Genomic DNA, 19,637 nt, shown 5'->3' with positions numbered 1-19,637 from the left:
AACTCACTTTAAACTAAACCTACACGGGCGTTTAAATACCCCCCTTAACATCTTTGGAATGAATTAAAAAAACCACCCTAGGGATGACATGACAAAGAGAGTGAGTTTACTCTCCTAATAGCGTGTGAAGGAATTAAAAAGGAAAAAATATATTATAAAATCACACACATGACATATTTTTATTGGTCAACATATAATAAATATTTTAAATACTATTTCTTAATATATTAACTTATATTAAAATATATGAATAAATTAATTGGCCAAATTTTTTTTAACTTTATTCTTTTATTTTGTTGTCTTTGCCATTATAGATTCTTCTCCATTAAAGCATCATTTTTTCCTCCATCTTCACCTTTAACTCTATAAACTACTGCAATTTCACAATATCTGTAGTAATCCACAAAACCCAACACCACCATCTTATTATCGACATCAATTTCACACATATAAATATTATCGATTTTCACCGAAGCAAAAAAAAACTTGCTAGTTTACCAGACTTTGCGGAGGCAGAATCAGTGATTTTTTTTTTGCTTTTGAATTTTTTTGAAGACGAAGGCAGTGATGGTAAATCCTTTTTCTCTCCGGTGTTGGAGGTTTACCAAATAAGACGTGAAAGGAAGATAAACAGGTCGATTGTTGCTGTTTTGTTGCTCCATTTAAGAGCTTCGAAGCTCACTATTTATGGTGTTTTCAGGAAGAAAGTGATGGCGAAGTGGTGATTCAGTTGTTTGTTGGTTTTTTGGAGAATCTAGTAATGAAGCTTCAGCGGTGATTTGAGAGTTACGATGAAAGGAATTTGGATGGTGAACGTAATTGGAAAATATGGAGATGAAAAAAATGAACATTGAAGAGCTAGGAATGGTGAAGAAGAAGGATGAAAAAAAAGTGAGGGGGTGGGTTAGTGACGGGTATGGGATAAAATAAAAATGGGTAATATTCTTAATTTTAATTTTAGAAAATGCACTTTGAATTTATTAATTAGTCTAGACCAACTTTGAAGCTCCCATTCTTATTAGATTCATTTGTTCACGAAATCAAGTAATTGCAAAAGATAGAAAAGAAAGAGTTGAGATTTTACATATAAATACTCTTTCAGTTATTCAAACAAGTAGTATGTAGTATACATACAACACATAAAGGGAAATAATCTTTTATGAGACTAGAGAAAATGAAGGCAAACTAGTGATAGAGAAATTCATATGCAATTATTACTAATGAGAACTAAATAGGTATATCTTATCTACGAAATATGAAACAACTAGTTCATAGTCAGCCACAAATTGTATATTAATAAGAATTGAATAAACTTACTTTACCTCTCTTTATTCTTAATCTTTTTTCCTGCAAGATCGTATCAAGTAGGTTCCTCATCTTTGTATGTCAAAAAATATTACAAGGAGCAACATTCAAAGAAAAAAGTAATTCAATAGAAAACGAAAAATCATAAACTAATCAAAACAAATTTTTAAACATTAGAATAAGTTATCTTTAGACTACCCATGAACAAAAAGAACAGAGCAACATGTACTATCAACATATATTATTCTATTTATATGGACCAATACAAAAACAATAGAAAGCAAAAAAAAAAAGGAAAATAAACATGATGCATGAAAATTGATAAAATGGTATTGTTGCCACTTACTTATAACGAAATATTCCAGTTCCCTCTCCAAAGAAGGAATTAAAAGAAATGCCTTCAAATGACTTATTCTCTTCATCAACTATGATGAAGTCAAATCTTTCAACATTACCATCTTCACTATTCTGAGACAATAACTGGAACATCGTCGCATTAGTAAGTGCGCACAAAATTGGATTCACAGTAAGCATATGTTAAAAGAATTAGAATGACTAAACAAACATATGTGGATTTAATAGAAAGTATACTAAGCTAGTTATGAAAAGAATGACTCACAATTTTTTGGAGCATCTTGGTACTCGAGTCTAACTATAGACAATCAATCAATAGGGATGAAGGGCAAATTAACACATAAAAAATCATAACTAAAAGTTCAATAAGAAAACATACAATCAACACCACTACAACAAATCCTTTATATTAAACTCCTCGATTGGAAGGAAACGAACAATTCATTAAATAGCAAAGTTAGAATGGACAAAAAAGAAGAAGTGGGAAGTATGTCATATGAAATTATGGGCAACAATGTGAGCTCTATATCTAAACATACATAGTGAAAACAGAACTGAGACGTCATTTTTGCCTTAACGCACTTCACTCAGTGAAAAAAAAAGCCTTCATCCTCTCATTTTCATCGTGTCAACAAACAAAAAAAAACCCAACTATTCGGAAATAAAAAAATCAAATAGACATGTAGAGTTACACACTTGAGAAGCTACATCTGCATCGGCTGGTGGAGAAGATAGAGAGTCGAAGAAGCAGGTGTTCTAGAGGGAGTCAGTCACTTCCTCAACTAGTTTTCAAATTTAGTCTTTAGTTTGATAGAATAGTCATAGTCATTTCCTTTTGTTTTATCTTTTTCTTTGTCTTTGTTAGTAGGATGTTGAAATCCTCTCTTTGGTAAATAAAAATTTGGTCCTTGAGCTAAATTAACTATAATAAACACACCACCATCATCATTTATTTATTAATTTACACTGTCACATATAGTGAGTTTTAGCATGTAAAGAACATTAAATTTACAATTGCTTAAGCTTAATGATCTACACAATCATAAAACTAAAGATTTTTCTCATCACCCACTAATTGGAAGCATATGCTTTCCACTATTTGGAACAAATAATATCAACATTAGTCAAACATAGCATATAATTTGAACACAGAATAAATTTGAAATAAACATTTGTGGATAAATATAAATACAAATAGAGTTACCTTATGGTAAACTCTTTAACTAATTTTCTTAGTAAGTTTTTTTATTCGTGTGAATGCACTAATATAGTATTAACAAAAGAAGTCAAACCTAAAGATTTACCATAAACAAAAAGATTAAATTAATTTAAACTCTATTTCTCTTATATTACATTTATTTGCAAGATTCTCGGTGTTGCAAATATTCATGTCTTAAATTGTAGAGACAATAAATGAATATACCATGGTGCTTTATGAAAAAATTTCGACAAGGCTTCGTCAGCATCTATATTGTGAATTTCTAAATGAAAAAAATAAGATAGATCACTTATACATTCTTCAATTTCAAATAGATTAAGATAAATTAATTATGAACACTATTAGTCTGAGACATTTCATTCGAGCTCGTCATTCTTCGTCTAATATTTAAGCACAAAAAAGAACATGAAAATTAGTTATTAGAATGAATATCTGAGCATATAATAAACTAGATACATATAAAGATTAAAATATCTTACTGCAGTATGATTTTTAGAACCTTACCGGGACCGAGACCTCAATGTAAATCAAACAACTATTATGGCAGATGAAAGTTGCAGACTTATTCCTCTTGCAACTTTCATATCCTTAGTGAAGCTTATAGGAATAAGTGACAATGATTCATCAACCTAACAAAAGGTATTATTTTGTTCTTTTTACTAAGAACATCATTGATTCAACATTTTAGTTACATTTCCTTGCCGTCCAATGGCTGAAAAAACAACGTGCAGCTAAAGCTTTCTTCTTCAATTGTTTAAGAATTCAATGAGCTTTTTTATGTTAATCTACTACGCTTGGGACATGTATTTCCTTATACCAATTGCTTTCCCCTGAATGATCATATATATTAAGGCTATATCAAAAAATTCCAACAAACAGTCTAGCGCAATCCTTCAAACAAAACATAACAATATTTGTTGTTTTTAGTATCAACTGTCAAACTACTTTACATAAAGTATATATTGATCTTCAAGTTCATCTCGTGAAGGAAAGAAACAAAATGTAGACTATTTGGGATATGTATTCATTACCCTTATAGATCATGTTAAAAGAAAATATCCTAATAATATTGAGAAAATGATATTGTGAATTACACATAAAAAAATTGTCAATTCCTAATATGAGTAGTCTAAAGGAATGTCAAATACAAGGTCATAGGAGTCAAGCGCCAATAACACACACACAACAATCTCTCTATATATATATATAATAACAAATACCAAAAAAGATAATTTAATCTATTCACGTAACTTCAGCTTATACAGTTTGCACTATTTTAGTATTAAGGACAATATGTTTCTCAAAGTAAACATAATCCTCAAAAGATAATAATCTCTACAAGATACATACATTTTAAAATTAACATAATACACTATATAAGTAGACCAGATTCATATTTTCGAGACATTCATAAGTTATCAGAGAGTTAGGGAGCTTGGATTCATCCAAGATCAAAGGTTTCATCATCCTTACATAACCCAAATACATACGTCACCCTGTAGAACGAAACTGATGTCAATTGAAAGAAACTGTATAGACTAATTTTCTCGAATTTGAGAAATAGGTTTGAAAGTAGTAAACATTCAAAATCAAACTGATTTTTGGGTTTAATTGGTTTTGTCATATTTTATTGGAAATTTTATGCAGAGAATGAGAAGACGAAAGTGAATGAACTACCTAACCATCAGATAAGGTTTTGCTTGTCCTTTTGGGAAGGGGGTAAAATGGAAAACCTCAGTAGTTTTTTTTTTTTTAAATATAATCTTCCCTAAGTTTTTGTTAGGACTTATATTGGAGGAAATATTTGAAAAGGTTATTCAATTTTGAAAATTTATGTTTTTGAATTTAATTTTATATGAGTTAATATTTGAAAAGGTTCTTCAATTTGAAATTTATCTTTTGTTTAAATTTTATTTGTATCAATAAAATTACTCCATAGGTTTTATAGTAATAAATCATTCAAATAAATTTTCATATTTCTCAGTGTAATCAATTTGTTGTTGTGTGTATTTTTTTTTTGACGACAAGGGAAACCCGTAGCTGCTACCCTTTTGGGTGCGCACAGGGTAAACCCCCGCTTCTATGCAATAGCTCGCAAGCCATATAGAAGAGGTAACCCGCACTAGCCAAGCCTGGTGCGACGAGCTCGACCCAGAAGGCAAACCCCTTGCTTTCGTTGGCAAGGGGTTTCGAACTTGAGACCTCCAACATAGAAGTCCCAAGCTCAAACCACTGGGCCACCCCGAAGGGTGTTGTTGTGTGTATAAAAGTTACTCTATTTTTTTTATACATAAAATGGGTTTATCATGTTTTTATTACTATAAATCTAGTACTACTATAATTTTTATAGTTAATATGAATTTATATATATAATTAACTTGGTTTTTCTTATCATTTATATCCTTTAATCTTAATTATCACAAGTTAGTGGTGGTCTTTTACCGATAAAATTGCCTGACAATAACATGTTCTATTGATAATTAAAATCAAACATATTGATTAGTGCAAATTACATCCAAAATCAGTGATGAATCGTCACTATCTCCCTCTTTATTTTTCTGAACACACACAAATATATATATATATATATATANTATATATATATATATATATCATAGAGTATGTGTCTTGAAAGATACTGAGAATGAATTATAGAATAAAGCTGAACAAATATATATAACTGAACAAAGCATACTGAACAATGATATAATCTGAACATGATTAATAATGCTTTAGGTATTTGGTTAAGGGTTTTTAGGTTAGGGCTTAGAGCTTATGTTATTCTAGGATTTGTTTAGGTTAAAGATTTTTTTTTATTTAGGATTTTAAGATTTTTTAGGATCATTATTGTTTTTAAGGTTTAGGGTTTCTTACATATAATGTTTCTTTGGGTTTAAGATTCAGGATATTAGGTTTTAGGTTTTAGGTTATAGGGTATTAGAGTTTCTTAGAGCTTAGGATTTATAATGGTTTTAGTTTAGAATTTCTTAGGGTTTACGATTTAGTGTTTCTTCGAGTTTCTTAGCATATGTTAGGGCTTTAGCTGTAAAGATTTTTCTGAGGTTTTCTAGAGTTTATAAGGCTTATGATTTTCTCAAGGGTTTTTTAGGTTTAGGCTCTTAAAAGGTTTTCAAGTCATTTAAGTGCTTTTTAGGGTTTCTTATGTTTAGGGTTTAGGCCCTAAAGGGTTTAAGGTAGGTGTCGAATTTTGGTTAAGATTTTTTTCGGGTTATGAATTATTTTAGGTTTATGATTTTCATGTTTAGGGTTTTTAAATATTTTTAGAGTTATGTTAGGTTTTTTTAAGATTTATAGTTACTTGGGATTTAAGCTTAAGATAAGTTTATGGTTTTTTTTTTATATTTCTTAAGGTTTAGAGCTTCTTGGGTTTAGCCCTAAGGATTAGGGTGAAGGATTTAGGATTTCTTTGGATATACAGTTTAGCATTTAGGGTTTCTTAAGATTTAGGGTTTTAGGTCTAGGTTTTTTATTCAAAGGATTTTAAGGTTTAAGGTTTAGGACTTTATATTTTGTAGAATTTTGTAGGTTTATAAGGTTTTTTGGTTTAGAATTTAAAAAAGGGTTTTCAAGATTTTTAAGATTCTTTTATGTTTTAGGGGTTCTTAGGAAATTAGAGTTTAGGGATTAGGATTTTGGGGGAGGGGGGAAGGGAGGGGGGGGGGTTCAAGGTAAGGAAAATGTCTTCCATTGAAAATATTTTCCTGAAAAACAAGTAGATTTATGACTTATTTTTACAATTTAGCGTTTTTTCCGAGTTTCCGAGTTTCTTAGCGTATGTTAGTGTTTTTTTGGTTTGCTTAGGGTTATACATTTAAAGATTTCTTTTGAGTTTATCGCTTAGGGGTTACATTTAAAGATTTCTAAGGGATTATGATTTTCTTAAGGGCTTTTTAGGTTTAGGATTGTAAAAGGTTTTTAGGGGTTTTAAGATTTTTTTAGGGTTTCTCTGTTTAGGGTTTAGGCCCTAAGGTATACGTTTTAAGGTTTAGGGTTGAGTTAAAAGTATTTAGGGTTTATGATATTTTTTAAGGTTTATAATATTTATTCTGAGGGTTTTAAATATTTTTAGGGTTTAATAGTTCTTTTTAAGATTTAGTGCATGTGATTATAAGTTTAGGGTTTTATTAGGGATTAGGGCCTTAAAGGGATTTATTGTGTTTTTTGGGGTATTACAATTTTAGGTTCTTTTATTTTAGTGTTTAGTGTTTGACTCTATGATTTAGAGTTAAGGATTTAGAGGTTCTTAAGGATTAGGATTTTAAATTTGGGGGGTTTAGGATTTTTTTTTCCAGGTTTAGTGTTTTTAATGGTGTTTTTAGGGTTTAGGGTTTCTTAGTGTTTCATAAGGATTGGGGTTTAGGATTTTCCCCTAAGGTTTAGGGTTTGATGTTTCTTAGGGTTTAGGGTTTATTGATTTAGAGTTTCTTACGAGTTTCTGATCTCTTAAGTTTAGGATTTTAAAGGTTTTCTAAGCAGATGATCCAATATGCCAATTCAAGGTTACCTTGGGGTCACGTGATCCTAGGTCCCGTGTTACGTCAAGGGGGTAACCTCGGGGCGTTACAAAAACCATATCATTAAAGCCTCCAACTTACTAGAGATGTTGGGACATGCCCCCAACTAACACTAGCAAAACTAAAACTAAAATAGAAAACTTAATATAAAACATGTCTATAGTCCTCGAAAAACAAGGACTTACCACTAATATTGTTGAATACGAATCAATTCCCTGATCACCATATGATTTGAATGTTGAGGACCTGACCTACATCAAGAGAAGATGTAGCGTAGAGAATGTGTTAGTACCTAAAGTACTGACATACTTGATAGGATAAAGCTGAACAAATATATATAACGAACAAGCATATTGAAAAATGATGAAATGCAAATACGATTTAAATAAGGGTTTAGGTAATTGGTTAAAGGTTTTTAGGTTAGGATTCGGAGCTCATGTGTTTCTAGGGGTTTTTAGGTTAAGAGTTTGTTTATTTAGAATTTCTAAAGATTCTTTAGAATCATTATTGTTTTTACGGTTTAGGAGTTCTTAGGGATTAGGGTTTTAGATTAAGGAATTGTTAAGGTTTGTTTTAGGAATTTTAGTTTTAGGAGTTTTAAAGGTTTTAAGGCCTTTTTAATGTTAATTTTTTCTTAGTATTTAGGATTTCTTAGGGTTTCAAAAGGCTTAGGGGTTTATCCCTAAGGTTTAGGATTTAAGTTTCTTAAGGTCTGAGGTGAGCATTTAAGAAATCCTAGGTTTATTTCCGTTGTTCTTTAGGGTTCAGGATTTCTTAGTGTTTTTTTTGTATTTAGGGTTTTCTTAGGATAAGGTTTTGGTTTTAAATGGTTTACGAATCAGGGTTTAGAGTTTGGGATTTCGCGTTTCTTAGCTTTATGGGTTTTGAAGTTTTTTAAAGGTTTTTAAGGGTTTAGGTTTAGTAAGTGATCTTTAGGGTTTAGATTTTTTTAGGTTTAAGGTTTTTAGAGGTTCTAAATGTTTTTTAAGGTTTCATAAGGTCTAAGGTATTATGGTTTCTTGGGTATAAGGTTTCTTAGGGTTTAGGTTTAGGTTTAGGGTTTAGGATCTTAGGTTTTAGGGTATAAGGGTTTACAAGAATTTAAGGTTTTAAAGTTTCTTAGCGTTTACGATTTAGTTTTTCTTGAATTTCTTAGCATATGTTAGGGTTTCTTGGTTTAAGGTTTAGGGCTTAGAATTTTGGGTTTAAAGATTTTTTTTTTGATTTTTTTAGTGTTTATAAGGGCTTAAGATTTTTTAGAGTTTATGATTTTTATGATTGTGTTTCAACTGTTTTTAGGGTTTCTTAGATTTTTTTTAGATTTTCGATTTCTTAAGATTTACAGATACTTAGGATTTTATGTTTAGGTTTTTTCTTAAGGTCTTAAGGTTTTAAGGGATTTATTGTGTTTTTTTTGGGAAATTATAGTTTAAGGGATTTTATAGGATTTGAGGGTTTAGGTTTTCTTAGTATTTCATAGTGTCTAGGGACTGGATTTAGCCCTATAGTTTTGAGTAATGGATATAGAGTTTCTTAGGGTGTAGGATTTAACATTTAGGATTTGTCAAGTTTCGATTTTTTAAGGGTTGAAGATTTTCTAAGGTTTTTCGAGATTTAGAGAAATCTTTAGGTTTAGGGTTTTAAAGGGGGCTTATAATTTTTATGATTTTTTACGATTAAGGGGTCCTAAGGGCTTAGAATTTTTATATGGTTTTAACCGTTTAGGGTTTACGACCTTCAAATGTTTTTTGAGTTTTTTTTTTAAGCTTTAGGGTTTCTTGGGGTTAGACTTGAGGTTTAGCAGGGAGGTTTTAGGGTTTGTTTGGGTAAGATTTCAACATTTAGGGTTTCTTATGATCTTGGACTTTAGGTCTATTATTTCAGAGTTTTTTAAGGTTTAAGGTTTAGGACTTAAGTTTTTTTAGAATTTTTTAAGTTTAGAAATTTTTTTTAGGTTTAGGGTTTTCAAATGGGTTTTAACGACTTTTTACGATTTAAGGGTGCTTAGGTTTAGGGATTAGGACTTTTTTGGGGCTACGGTTTTTAAGGTTTGTTTTAGGCTTAGTGTTTTAAAGGCATTTTTAGGGTTTTTGATTTCATAGGGTTTAGGGTTTATCCGTAAGGTTTAGGGTTTCTTAGGGGTTTAGATTTTTAGGTTTAGGCTTTTAAGGTGTTGATCTATTATGCTTATGATGTGCCAATCCTTAGGATAACCTCGCGGCGTGACAAAAAATATGTCTCAATAAAAGTCTCTAACTGACTAGAAATGTTGGGACATGCTCCCAACTAACTCTACAAAAACTGAAACTAAAATGGTAGATTGACTATAAAACATGTTAATCGTTCTTGAAGAATGAGGACTCACCAAGGTATTGCTAATACGGATTGGGAATTGATGTCCACGTAATTTGAATGTTGAGGACCGAACCTGCATCACGAGACGATGCAGATTAGAATGTGTCTTAGTGTACTTAAAAAGTTCTGAACAAAGCACATTGTACAATTGATATAATATTGAACATCAATAGTTCTAATGTTTTTGAAAGTCACTATACGATCCTCGTACCAATCCTACAACAACAACTAGCTGGTGAATTAATTGACGAATTAGCTGCATTGCTATTATTAGACAAGTTGCAGGGAAGAATTATAAAATAAATGATCAAGAATGTGTAAGGCACAAGTTAATTACCTTGCTCAATTTTGCTAGCATTTAAATCAACACCAATTATCCTTGAAGCACCAACAATTCTTGCTCCTTTTGCAGCCTGACCAATTGAGATTAGATCATTAGTAAGATTAACATATATATGGATAAAAACAAAACATAACAAGAAATTTATTTGCCATGTGAACAATACTCACAGCAAGGCCTACAACCCCAGTCAAAATTTAGCCGCACTTGAACCTTTTGTTGGTTTAGCAACATTCAAAGTTGCTCCAAGGCTTTCAAGAACATCTGCAAATAAATGAATGAACGTCCAATAATCAACAAGTGTAAACCACCTCAATAGATATACACAAAAAAGACTCAAGAGTGAGAAACTAAAATCTAATTAGAATCGGTTAAATAGGACTTGAAGCAAGCAATCACAACAAAAATGCTACACGAATGCCCTTCCCATATACTCTGGAAGTTATTAATTGAAAAGAGACATCAAATGGAGAAGGACAAATAGCTGTTTTTACCATTCCACCATATTGATATGTTTTAAATCTTAAAAAAACTAGATTCATGAACGATTAGCAAGTGAAAGATCGATCTCTTTGAACCAATGCTCTAATACTATTGCAAGATTGGTTGAGACCAACAAGGAAATACGAATGCGAGATCCACAATCTTTGGAAACGGAAGAGCCCAAGCCTTATTGAATAGCTCCTATTTTTTTCATAGAAGTTCCTATATTCTCTTAGTTGAAAACAGAATACACCTCAGTAACAAACTTCCTAACAACAAGTATTACCAAGTAACGTAGGTGAGGTACCTTTGGCCCATTTCTGTTGAAACAATTGAAGTTAGACATGGGGATCTATTGACAATCTAACGAGAAAGTATAGAGATGAGGACTACATGGCATCTCAATTCTAATTCAAGTTTCTTCAATAAATAACGATACCAAAATTAATTGTTCAAGATGCAGGCTTCTCTACAGTTTAAATAAAATACCATTAGAGCCATATGATATTCCTCCATACAACAGTAACATGTGAGCTAGAACTTCCATGAATTGAAAGAAAACAATGAATGGGAGAGTAAAAACCACCTGAAAGCTTTCTGCATTTTTCTAAGAATTGTGGAATAACTCCATCTAGGGAACTTTTCGGGAGGTAAAGCCCTTCCAAGTTAGAAAGATGATCACATATAGTTTTTGGAAGATTTCCTTTAAAGATAGTTGTACGAAAAAACAATTATTTGTATTGAAGTAATGTTGAAGATTGATGGTGGTATAGAACTGCCACGAATTGAAAGAAAACAATGAACGGGAGAGCAAAAACCACCTGGAATATGTAGTTGGCATTAGCAAAGTTTCCAGAACTTTTGAAGAATGGATATATCTAGAGTACCCCAAAGCTTCTAACTCTATGGATGCAAAGGTTGCTTTCCTGAAACAGCCACCATTGTTCTAGAAAAACAACAGAAACCTAGACCAAGAAATACGACAAACTCAATTAACCAAAAGAGAAAATAGAAGGCACTGACAATAGATAGGTAGTAACAGGAGATATGTGGAACATAGATGCTTGGAAAAATGGATACCATACATGCAAGTTGAATTGCATGAAGACCTTCCAGAGATTTATTAGTCGGGAAGGACTTAAATATTTCAAACAAGGACTGTGCCATAGTTTATGATAAAAATAAAGCAGTTGTGTATTGGCAAGACTACGAAAAGAATTATTTAAACTACAATGTACCCACCTCGTCATCAATACTTCTAAAGTTTTTGAGAATCTCTGCACCTCATCATAAATACTTTTAAAGTTTTTGAGAATATCTGCAATATCATTATGCAAGCTTTCAATGGAAATTTTCCTTGACAATTGAAGTTCATACAACCTGTTCAAGTCAACAAGCAGTGAGTATTCATCATCACCATCACTATCTTGCAACAACAATAATTGCATATTTGACGAAGTTGCATCAGTATAACAGTCACCTTCAATTTGTTAAGGGCACATACAACAACTTCTATTAGAGCAAATTTAAGTTTGATTATGAGCTCATCTTTAATCCCCTTTGGTTTGTTAGGGACGAAGTCCTGTAACTTCCCACGACTCGCAGTAGCACAGGGGTTCAATGCTTTTACACAAGATTCTACGAGCTTCTTTCTCACCATTCTAAAAAAATGCGTCTTTCACCAAGACAGAAGATTTAAAATCCTTGAAAAGCAAAAGAAAACAACTTTTAGTTACCAGTTCAAAAATATTTATTTCATATAGGTCGCAAGTGAATATGATATCACATTCATTTTGATTGAAGTCACAGATTAAATCAATAAAAAGAAAAAAATGGTGTTGTTTCAGAGAAGGCCTTTGATTGTAGCTATCCATGTGGCTCCAAAAGCGATCAAAATGCTACACGAATACCCTTCCCATATACTTGGGAAGTCAATGTCTTAAAAGAGATATCAAATGGAGCAGGCCAACTAGCTGATTTGACCAATCAACCATGTTGATATATTTTTCGATCTTAAAAACACTAGATTCATGAACGATTAGCAAGTTAAAGAACCATCTCTTTGCACCAATACTCTAATATTGTTGCAAGATTGGTACTGGAGCATGGTTGAGACCAATGTGGAAATATACAAAAAGAAGTATATTTAAAATGCTCCTAATTTTTTCTTAGAAGATCCTATATTCTCTTAGTTGAAAACAGAATAGGAACTGTGTCAGCAGCAACCAATTTCCCAACAACAATGATTACCAATTTGCGTAGGTGAGGAGCTACAATTTTGGCCCTTTCCCGGTGAAACAATTAAACTTAGACATAGGGCTTTAATGGCAATCTAACGAGAGAGTACATATCAGGACTACATGACATCTTAATTCTAATTCAAGTTTCTTCAATAAATAAAGAGACAAGTGGTTAAAACACACCTAGACTTTACATTTATTTTGAATTTCATACTCAAACTATTGAAAGTGTGAGAAACACACCCAAACTATTACACTTTATTTTGAGAAACGCACCTCAATTAAAATGTGACAGTGTGTGTATTTCTCTCTCTCAATTTATTTTTTTAAATGCCACATAGATTTCCACATGGAAACAAATTCCACCATGGCAAAAGATTAAAGTTTAACCTTCAACATGTAGAATCATCTTTCTCTATTTCTCAGCTGTCTCTTGATGTGTGAATATTTTGAGTAAAATTAGGGCTTTCACTATTAATTCAAAAAATTCATCATGGTTTGAAGGTGAGTTACTCATTTGTCAAAAAATGTTAGGGTTCTTATTTTTGTCTCAAAATATTAACGAATTTGTATATTTTTTAGGTTTTAGGAGAAATTGATTACGTAAGGTACTCTTTCTTTACTCATGAGATGGCGATTTTTAGCTACCGATTTCATGAACAATAGTTGGCTTATTAAACTTTGCAGAGTTTTCAATTTTTCTAAGGTAATGGATACTAAGTACGTAAATTTGAGGTTTCACGTCGGTGGTATACTTGTGAGTGAGGTAGGACCTGCTTATATTGGTGGGAAAAAGAATATGCCTTCAATGTTGATATAAACAATTTGTCTATTCCGGAAGTGAATGACTATTGCTGGGATTTTGGGGTTACCAATATAGAAAAAATATATATTGGTGCTGCTCAAGTTGTCAATATGGTAGAATTGGTTAAAGATAGGCATCTGTTGGTCTTATCCAATTTGTTGGTTGCTGGGGGTACTATGAACATTCATATCTTCCATAAAGGGAAAGTTTTTATCAGAACAACACATGTGATCAATGAGTCTTTTGAGACAACATGCAATGAAGTAGATAGACCGAATAAAGAATCTACCAACAAAGTTGGTGAAGGTCCCAATGCACCTTTAGGTAAAGAAATAACACTTATTGATGGTAGAGATCAAATTTTCGGGATCCAACAATCAAATCTGATAGAAAATGGCAGCAAAAACACAAATGAAGCTGAAGATGAATCTAAGTTTTCTAGTGAAGATGAAGATTCGGAGGAAGATGAAGTAGAAATTATTGTGCATAGTGATGCTAAAACTGGTGAAATTGTTGATTTTTATAGTAACGAGGATGGTTATGGGAGTGATAATCATGAAGAGCTGAATATAGTTAAGAAGATTTGAAAGCATATTTGAATAAAAAAAGAGCCAAGGAGAAAAAATTGTTGAGTGTTTTCTGGTGAAGTTGGTATAGATCCTGGTTTTGAAGACATTGATAAACCCAAGGAAAATTTTATTGGTAAGATTAGTGAAAAGCCTTTTTACGAAAGTTCTGATGCTGAAAGCTTTGAAAGTGAAAGTGAGGGTAAAAAGATGTTGAAATATCTGACATCTTAAGGGCAAGAAAGAAGGACAAGAGTCTCATATGATCCAACATGGAAAAAAGTTGTGTGGCAACTTAATATGGTATTTAAGAATGTGAAAAAATTCAAAGAAGCTTTGATCAAGTATGCAATTGAGAGAGGTTGTCAACTGGACAATATCCATAATGATCAAACAACGGTCAGAGTAAAATGCAAAGTTAATTGTTGTCCTTGGATACTTTATGCAATAAAAGATATCAAATCTTCTGATTTCATCATAAAAACCTACAATCCTAGACATAAGTGTTATAGGACCAATACCAACAAATGTGCAACTCTAAGTTCTTGGCCAAGTACTATAAAAGTAGAATTGTTTCTTAACCTTGAATAAAGGGATGGGAAATACAAGATTTGGTTAGGACAGTATGTTGATAAGTTTGTGTGTTTGAAGGCCAAAAAAATGGTGTTGAAAAATATAATGGGTGATCATGTTGCTGAGTTTAGTAGAATCTATGACTACAGAGATATGCTTCTTGAATCAAATCCAGGAAGCACTTGTGTGGTGAAAGTGAAAAACTGTGATGATGGAAACAAACTTTCATTTCTTTTATATTTGTTTTTCAGCTTTGAAAAAAGGATTCATTGACGGTTGTAGAAAGTGCATCGGGTTAGATGGTTGCTTTTTGAAGGGAATATTCTAAAGTCCAGCTACTTGTTGTTATTGCAAAGAATGGGAATAATCAGATGTTCCTAATAGCATGAATGTTGTTGGAACTGAAAGTAGAGAAACTTGGACTTGGTTTATAAGTGATATGCAAAAGGTACGACTTTTAGCCTCTGGTTTCAGTTTTTTAGCCAATATTAGCTGCTATTTTCAGCTTCTTTAGCTACTGATTTAACAAGTTTTAGTTATTGTATTTATGTAATTTTAGCTATTAATTTAATCTCTTTTTTAACCTATGTTTTTATCTCTTATCATCCAATTTTAACTACTGATATCGTGATTTTTTAGCTGATTTGTTATAAGTAGTTTTTAGCCACTGATTTCAACATTTTTTAAGGGCCTTTTGATAGATCATAACAACATTCTATCTAGTCCAAAAAATTAGAAATTCTAGTGGTACTTTGTTATTTAACTTGTTTAGATACTGTTCTTTTAAGCTAGTATTTTCATCCCTTTTAGCTTTAGTTGTTAAGTGATTTTACTCTTAGTTGTGCATATTGTTCAATTTTGATGCCACACTTGTATTGGATTATCAAAAAATACAATATTTTGGTTAATTAAACATGCCCTCATTAACATTTTTTAAGATTCCAAGCACCATATATTTTAGTTATTGTTTCGAGTTATTTTAACCGCACAAGTTTTTCAGGGATTATATTTAGTTGTTCAGGAGTTGCTTCCAGATTGTGTGCAAGGCATACACTTGCAAACTGGGTAAGAGGTTTTGGTCTTGTGCTAGATCAACATTTGAAGTTGAACTCAGGAAGAACTTAGATAAATTATCACAATTAGGCGAACATATTTCTAATGACTTGGTAAACTTCAACCCTAAAAGATGGTCCAAAGCTGTTTAGGACATCCTCAAAATGTGACGGTGTGGATAACAATACGTATGAAAGTTTTAATACTTGGGTGTTGTGTTCTAGGCACCAGACTATCATCAGTATGCTTGAAGAAATAAGGAAAAAGGTAACGAATAGATTCACTAAAGTGATAACATTTGTAAATAGTTGGAGTCATGACATATATATCTCCAATGGCAACGTTGGTGCTAAATACAAATGTAAAGAAGCCAATGACGGTGGAAATTAGTTGGAATGGTGATATTGTGTATGAAGTTAAGGTTAGTCCATATATACATGTGGTTAACCTAATTCAAGGAACTTGCACTTGTAGAAGTTGGGGAATGAAAGGAATTCTTTGTGCACATGCAATAGCAGCTATAAATCACGATGAAGCTAATCTAAGTTGTACAAAAAGGAAACCTATATGAAAGAAAGATTATAAACATTTTTTACAACCAGTAAAAAACATGCCCAAGACATCGAAACCAAAAGTTGAGCCAACTCCTGTTAGGAAAATGCCAGGAAGGCCTGGTAAAAAAAAAAGAGAAGGAACTTGGAGATGTACAAAGTTCTAGAAAGCTTCCAAAGAGGGGAAAAACCATGACTTGCTCCGTTTCTAAGTAAAAAGTTCACGGTATAAGAACATGTCCAAACCAACCTCCAGCGACTTCAGAGGTACATTTGATTTCTATTAAATTTTATTTATAGTATATTAATACCTTTAACACTTCCTAAATTGTTCTTTGAACAGGGTATTGCTTCATCACAAACATCCGCCAGTAGTAAAAGAGTGGCAAGCAGAAATCTCACCCCACTCAAGCAGTGCAACAATCTCAGTCTTCTGAACCATCTCAATCAATGGCAGTGGTAATAGATAAGGTGTAGAGGCCAAGAGTGGGTCATGGAGTATTTGTGAGCAAATATGGTTTTATTTGTACCGAGGTAATAATTGAAGGATTCTTTATTTTACAGCAAAACAGATCTATTACCATGATAATCAAGAGTGGAGCACAAGAGAAACTGATAAGTTTAGCTGTGGTCACCAGTGACCTTGGGTATGCACCAAGTAAAGTTCTTAAATGAAAGGGGAAAAGTGCTATCATAAGAAGTCAACTTCAACATAAAAATGTTTTGCTTAGACAGAAGAAAATTAAGTCACAAACTTCATCACAAGGTGCAGCAAGAACTGAAGCTGTTTAGGGATGATATGGCTAATTTTTTATTTGGTTCGAACTATTTTTAAGTCACGCATTGTAGTAATGTTGAAGATTGTTGGTGGTATAGAACTGCCACGAATCGAAAGAAAACAATGAATTGGAGAGCAAAAAAAACCTGGAATATGTAGTTGGTGTTAGCAAAGTTTCCAGAACTTTTGAAGAATGATTCATCTGGAGAGTACCTCAAAACTTCTAGCTCTGTGGATGCGAGGGTTGCTTTCCTGAAACAACCACCATTGTTCTGAAAAAACCAACACAAACCTAGACCAAGAAAAACAACAAACTCAATTAATTAACCAAAAAAGAAAAGAGAACGCACTGATAGGAGACAGGTACTAATAGGAGATATGTGGAACATAGATGTTAGGAAAAATGGATACCCTACATGCAAGTTGATTTGCACGAAGTCCTTCCAGATATTTATTAGTCAGGAAGGACTTCAGTATTTCAAACAAGAACAGTGCCATAGTTTATGATAAAAGTGTAGGCACCAGTAAAAATGCAGACGCATGTTAAGAAGAAGAAATATAATAACCTAAATGAAAAAATTAAAGCAATTGTGTATTGGCAAGACTACGAAAAAGAATTACTCAAACTAAAATGTACCCACCTCGTCATCAATACTTCTGAAGTTTTTGAGAATCTCTGCAATATCTTTATGCAAGCTATCAATGGAAATTTGCCTTGACAATTGATGTTCTTACAACATGTTCAAGTCAACAAGCAGTGAGTATTCGTCATCACCATATCCATCTTGCAACGACAACAAATTTAAGTTTGATAATGAGTTCATCATCAATCCCCTTTGATTTGTTAGGGACGAAGTCCTATAGTTCCCCATGACTCTCAGTAGTAGCACATAAGTTCAATGATTTTAATGCCTCTTTCACCAGAAGAACAGAAGATTTAAAATCGTGGAAAAGCAAAAGAAAACAGCTTTTAGTTACCCGTTAATTTTTTTATTTCATATGGGTCAAAAGTGAATATGATATCACATTCATTTTTATTGAAGTCATGGATTAAATCAACAAAAATAAAAAAAATGGTGTTGTTTCACTTGATTTTACGCTAAAACCAAAGTAATGTAACCTTATTGTGAAAATATTACTACAACTTGGAGAGAATATTTAACATGGTCTCTCATTAGGCTTCCTTTAAATTCAATTTGGTAATTTTATTTATCCAGAGATGGAAACCAACTTTGCAATAATAGGGAACTATATTTGTATATTTCTCTTATAGAGTATTTTCCCCCACAATATCAATAAACTATTACACCCTCCCCCACCCCTAAAAAAATAACATGATTTCCTAGAAGTTGCTTTTAAGCAGTAAAGATATCAAATAAAAAATGTTTGTGATAAACTAGATCATAGATAAAACCCCTAGCTATTAAACGCAGGCAATGTCATGTTTTTATTAGAGATCTTGAAAAGAGCAAACAGAAAAACATAGACAACTCCACCAATAGATACTAATTAACCAGCACCCTACAAGAACATGATAAGAGGAAGTGAGCTTAAGGAAAATAGAGCATGTGAATCTTTTCATGAGTTTCACTAACAGTTTCACCAACCTTCTTATTCCTCCAATAGTGACCATCTTTACGGAAATCTTGTAGTACTTCCCAAATTCCGATCAAATAGAAACATGGAACCACCTGAAATCGAAAAGCGATATTAGTTAAAACTTAAAAAAAAAAAGGAAAATCGCTTGGGCAGATAACGATGAACTTGGAGTTGGAGTGGGGGCTATTGATGTAATATGTGCTACAGCTGCCAAGAATTTAGAGAAAACATTGATTGACTGGGATAGCAAAAATTACCTGGAATATTTAGTTGGCGTTCACAAAGCTTCCAGAACTTTTAAAGAATGGATTCATCTAGAGAGTACCCTAAAGAAGAAAGCTCTGTGGATGCAGAGGTTGCTTGCCTGAATATCCACCACTATTCTGAAATAACACAACCTAGACCAAGAAAAACAACAAACTCAATCAATCAAAAGAGAACATAGATAGCACCAACATGAGTGAACATAAAAGGTTGGTTGGTTACCATACATGCAAGTTGACTTGCACGAAGACCTTTTGGAGATCTCGTAGTGAGGAAGAACTCAAGTAGTTCAAACAAGGCACTGAACTTGGAGACAAAGAAAATATAGATTGGTCCAGCACTGCTCCGGAGTTTATGATAGTGTGTAGGCAATAGTACCTATGCAGATGCATGTTCAGAAGCAGAAATCCAATAACCTAAATGGTAAGCCAAAGAAGTTGAGTATTGGCAAAACTAAAGGAAAAAAAAGATTTTTTCAAATAACAGCATACCCACCTTGTCATCTATCCTTCTGAAGATCTCAAAAGTTTCTGCAAAATCTTTTTTTATCACCAAGAAATCTGTTTGTGACCCACCCATTGGATCAATCATAGCCTTCTAAACTCCCCCACCCACCC

General features: G+C 32.4%; 1 protein-coding gene across 50 annotated transcripts in view; it reads right to left on the bottom strand.

Annotated features, from left to right (window-relative positions):
- LOC107020340 overlaps positions 1 to 19,637 on the bottom strand; it is a 42,262-nt gene that overhangs the window by 8,508 nt on the left and 14,117 nt on the right. For 15 of the 50 annotated variants that reach the window (XR_001456833.2, XR_001456832.2, XR_003578563.1 and 12 more), the window contains 13 exons: positions 19,248 to 19,398; positions 19,014 to 19,154; positions 18,765 to 18,848; positions 17,799 to 17,941; positions 17,304 to 17,449; positions 12,072 to 12,294; positions 11,834 to 11,971; positions 11,413 to 11,556; positions 10,279 to 10,372; positions 10,106 to 10,181; positions 9,779 to 9,841; positions 7,599 to 7,664; positions 4,051 to 4,374 (listed from right to left, as the gene is read on the bottom strand). Coding sequence is in view for 2 of the 50 variants with exons in the window: in XM_027917220.1 (XP_027773021.1) it covers positions 1,652 to 1,785; positions 7,599 to 7,664; positions 9,779 to 9,841; positions 10,106 to 10,126 (284 nt within the window). In the remaining 48 variants the exon portion in view is untranslated. Of the gene's footprint in view, positions 1 to 1,322; positions 1,378 to 1,651; positions 1,786 to 3,020; positions 3,141 to 3,234; positions 3,259 to 4,050; positions 4,375 to 7,598; positions 7,665 to 9,778; positions 9,842 to 10,105; positions 10,182 to 10,278; positions 10,373 to 11,412; positions 11,557 to 11,833; positions 11,972 to 12,071; positions 12,295 to 16,733; positions 17,450 to 17,798; positions 17,942 to 18,472; positions 18,679 to 18,764; positions 18,849 to 19,013; positions 19,155 to 19,242; positions 19,437 to 19,515; positions 19,634 to 19,637 lie in introns of those variants that run through there. The other 35 variants (XR_003578555.1, XR_003578557.1, XR_003578558.1 and 32 more) reach the window with 30 other exon arrangements.

Source organism: Solanum pennellii, chromosome 5, assembly GCF_001406875.1.
Source record: "Solanum pennellii chromosome 5, SPENNV200".
Taxonomy (NCBI): Eukaryota; Viridiplantae; Streptophyta; class Magnoliopsida; order Solanales; family Solanaceae; genus Solanum; species Solanum pennellii.
Note: the sequence above shows the minus strand (reverse complement) of the source record. Positions and strands in the feature narration are given on the sequence as shown.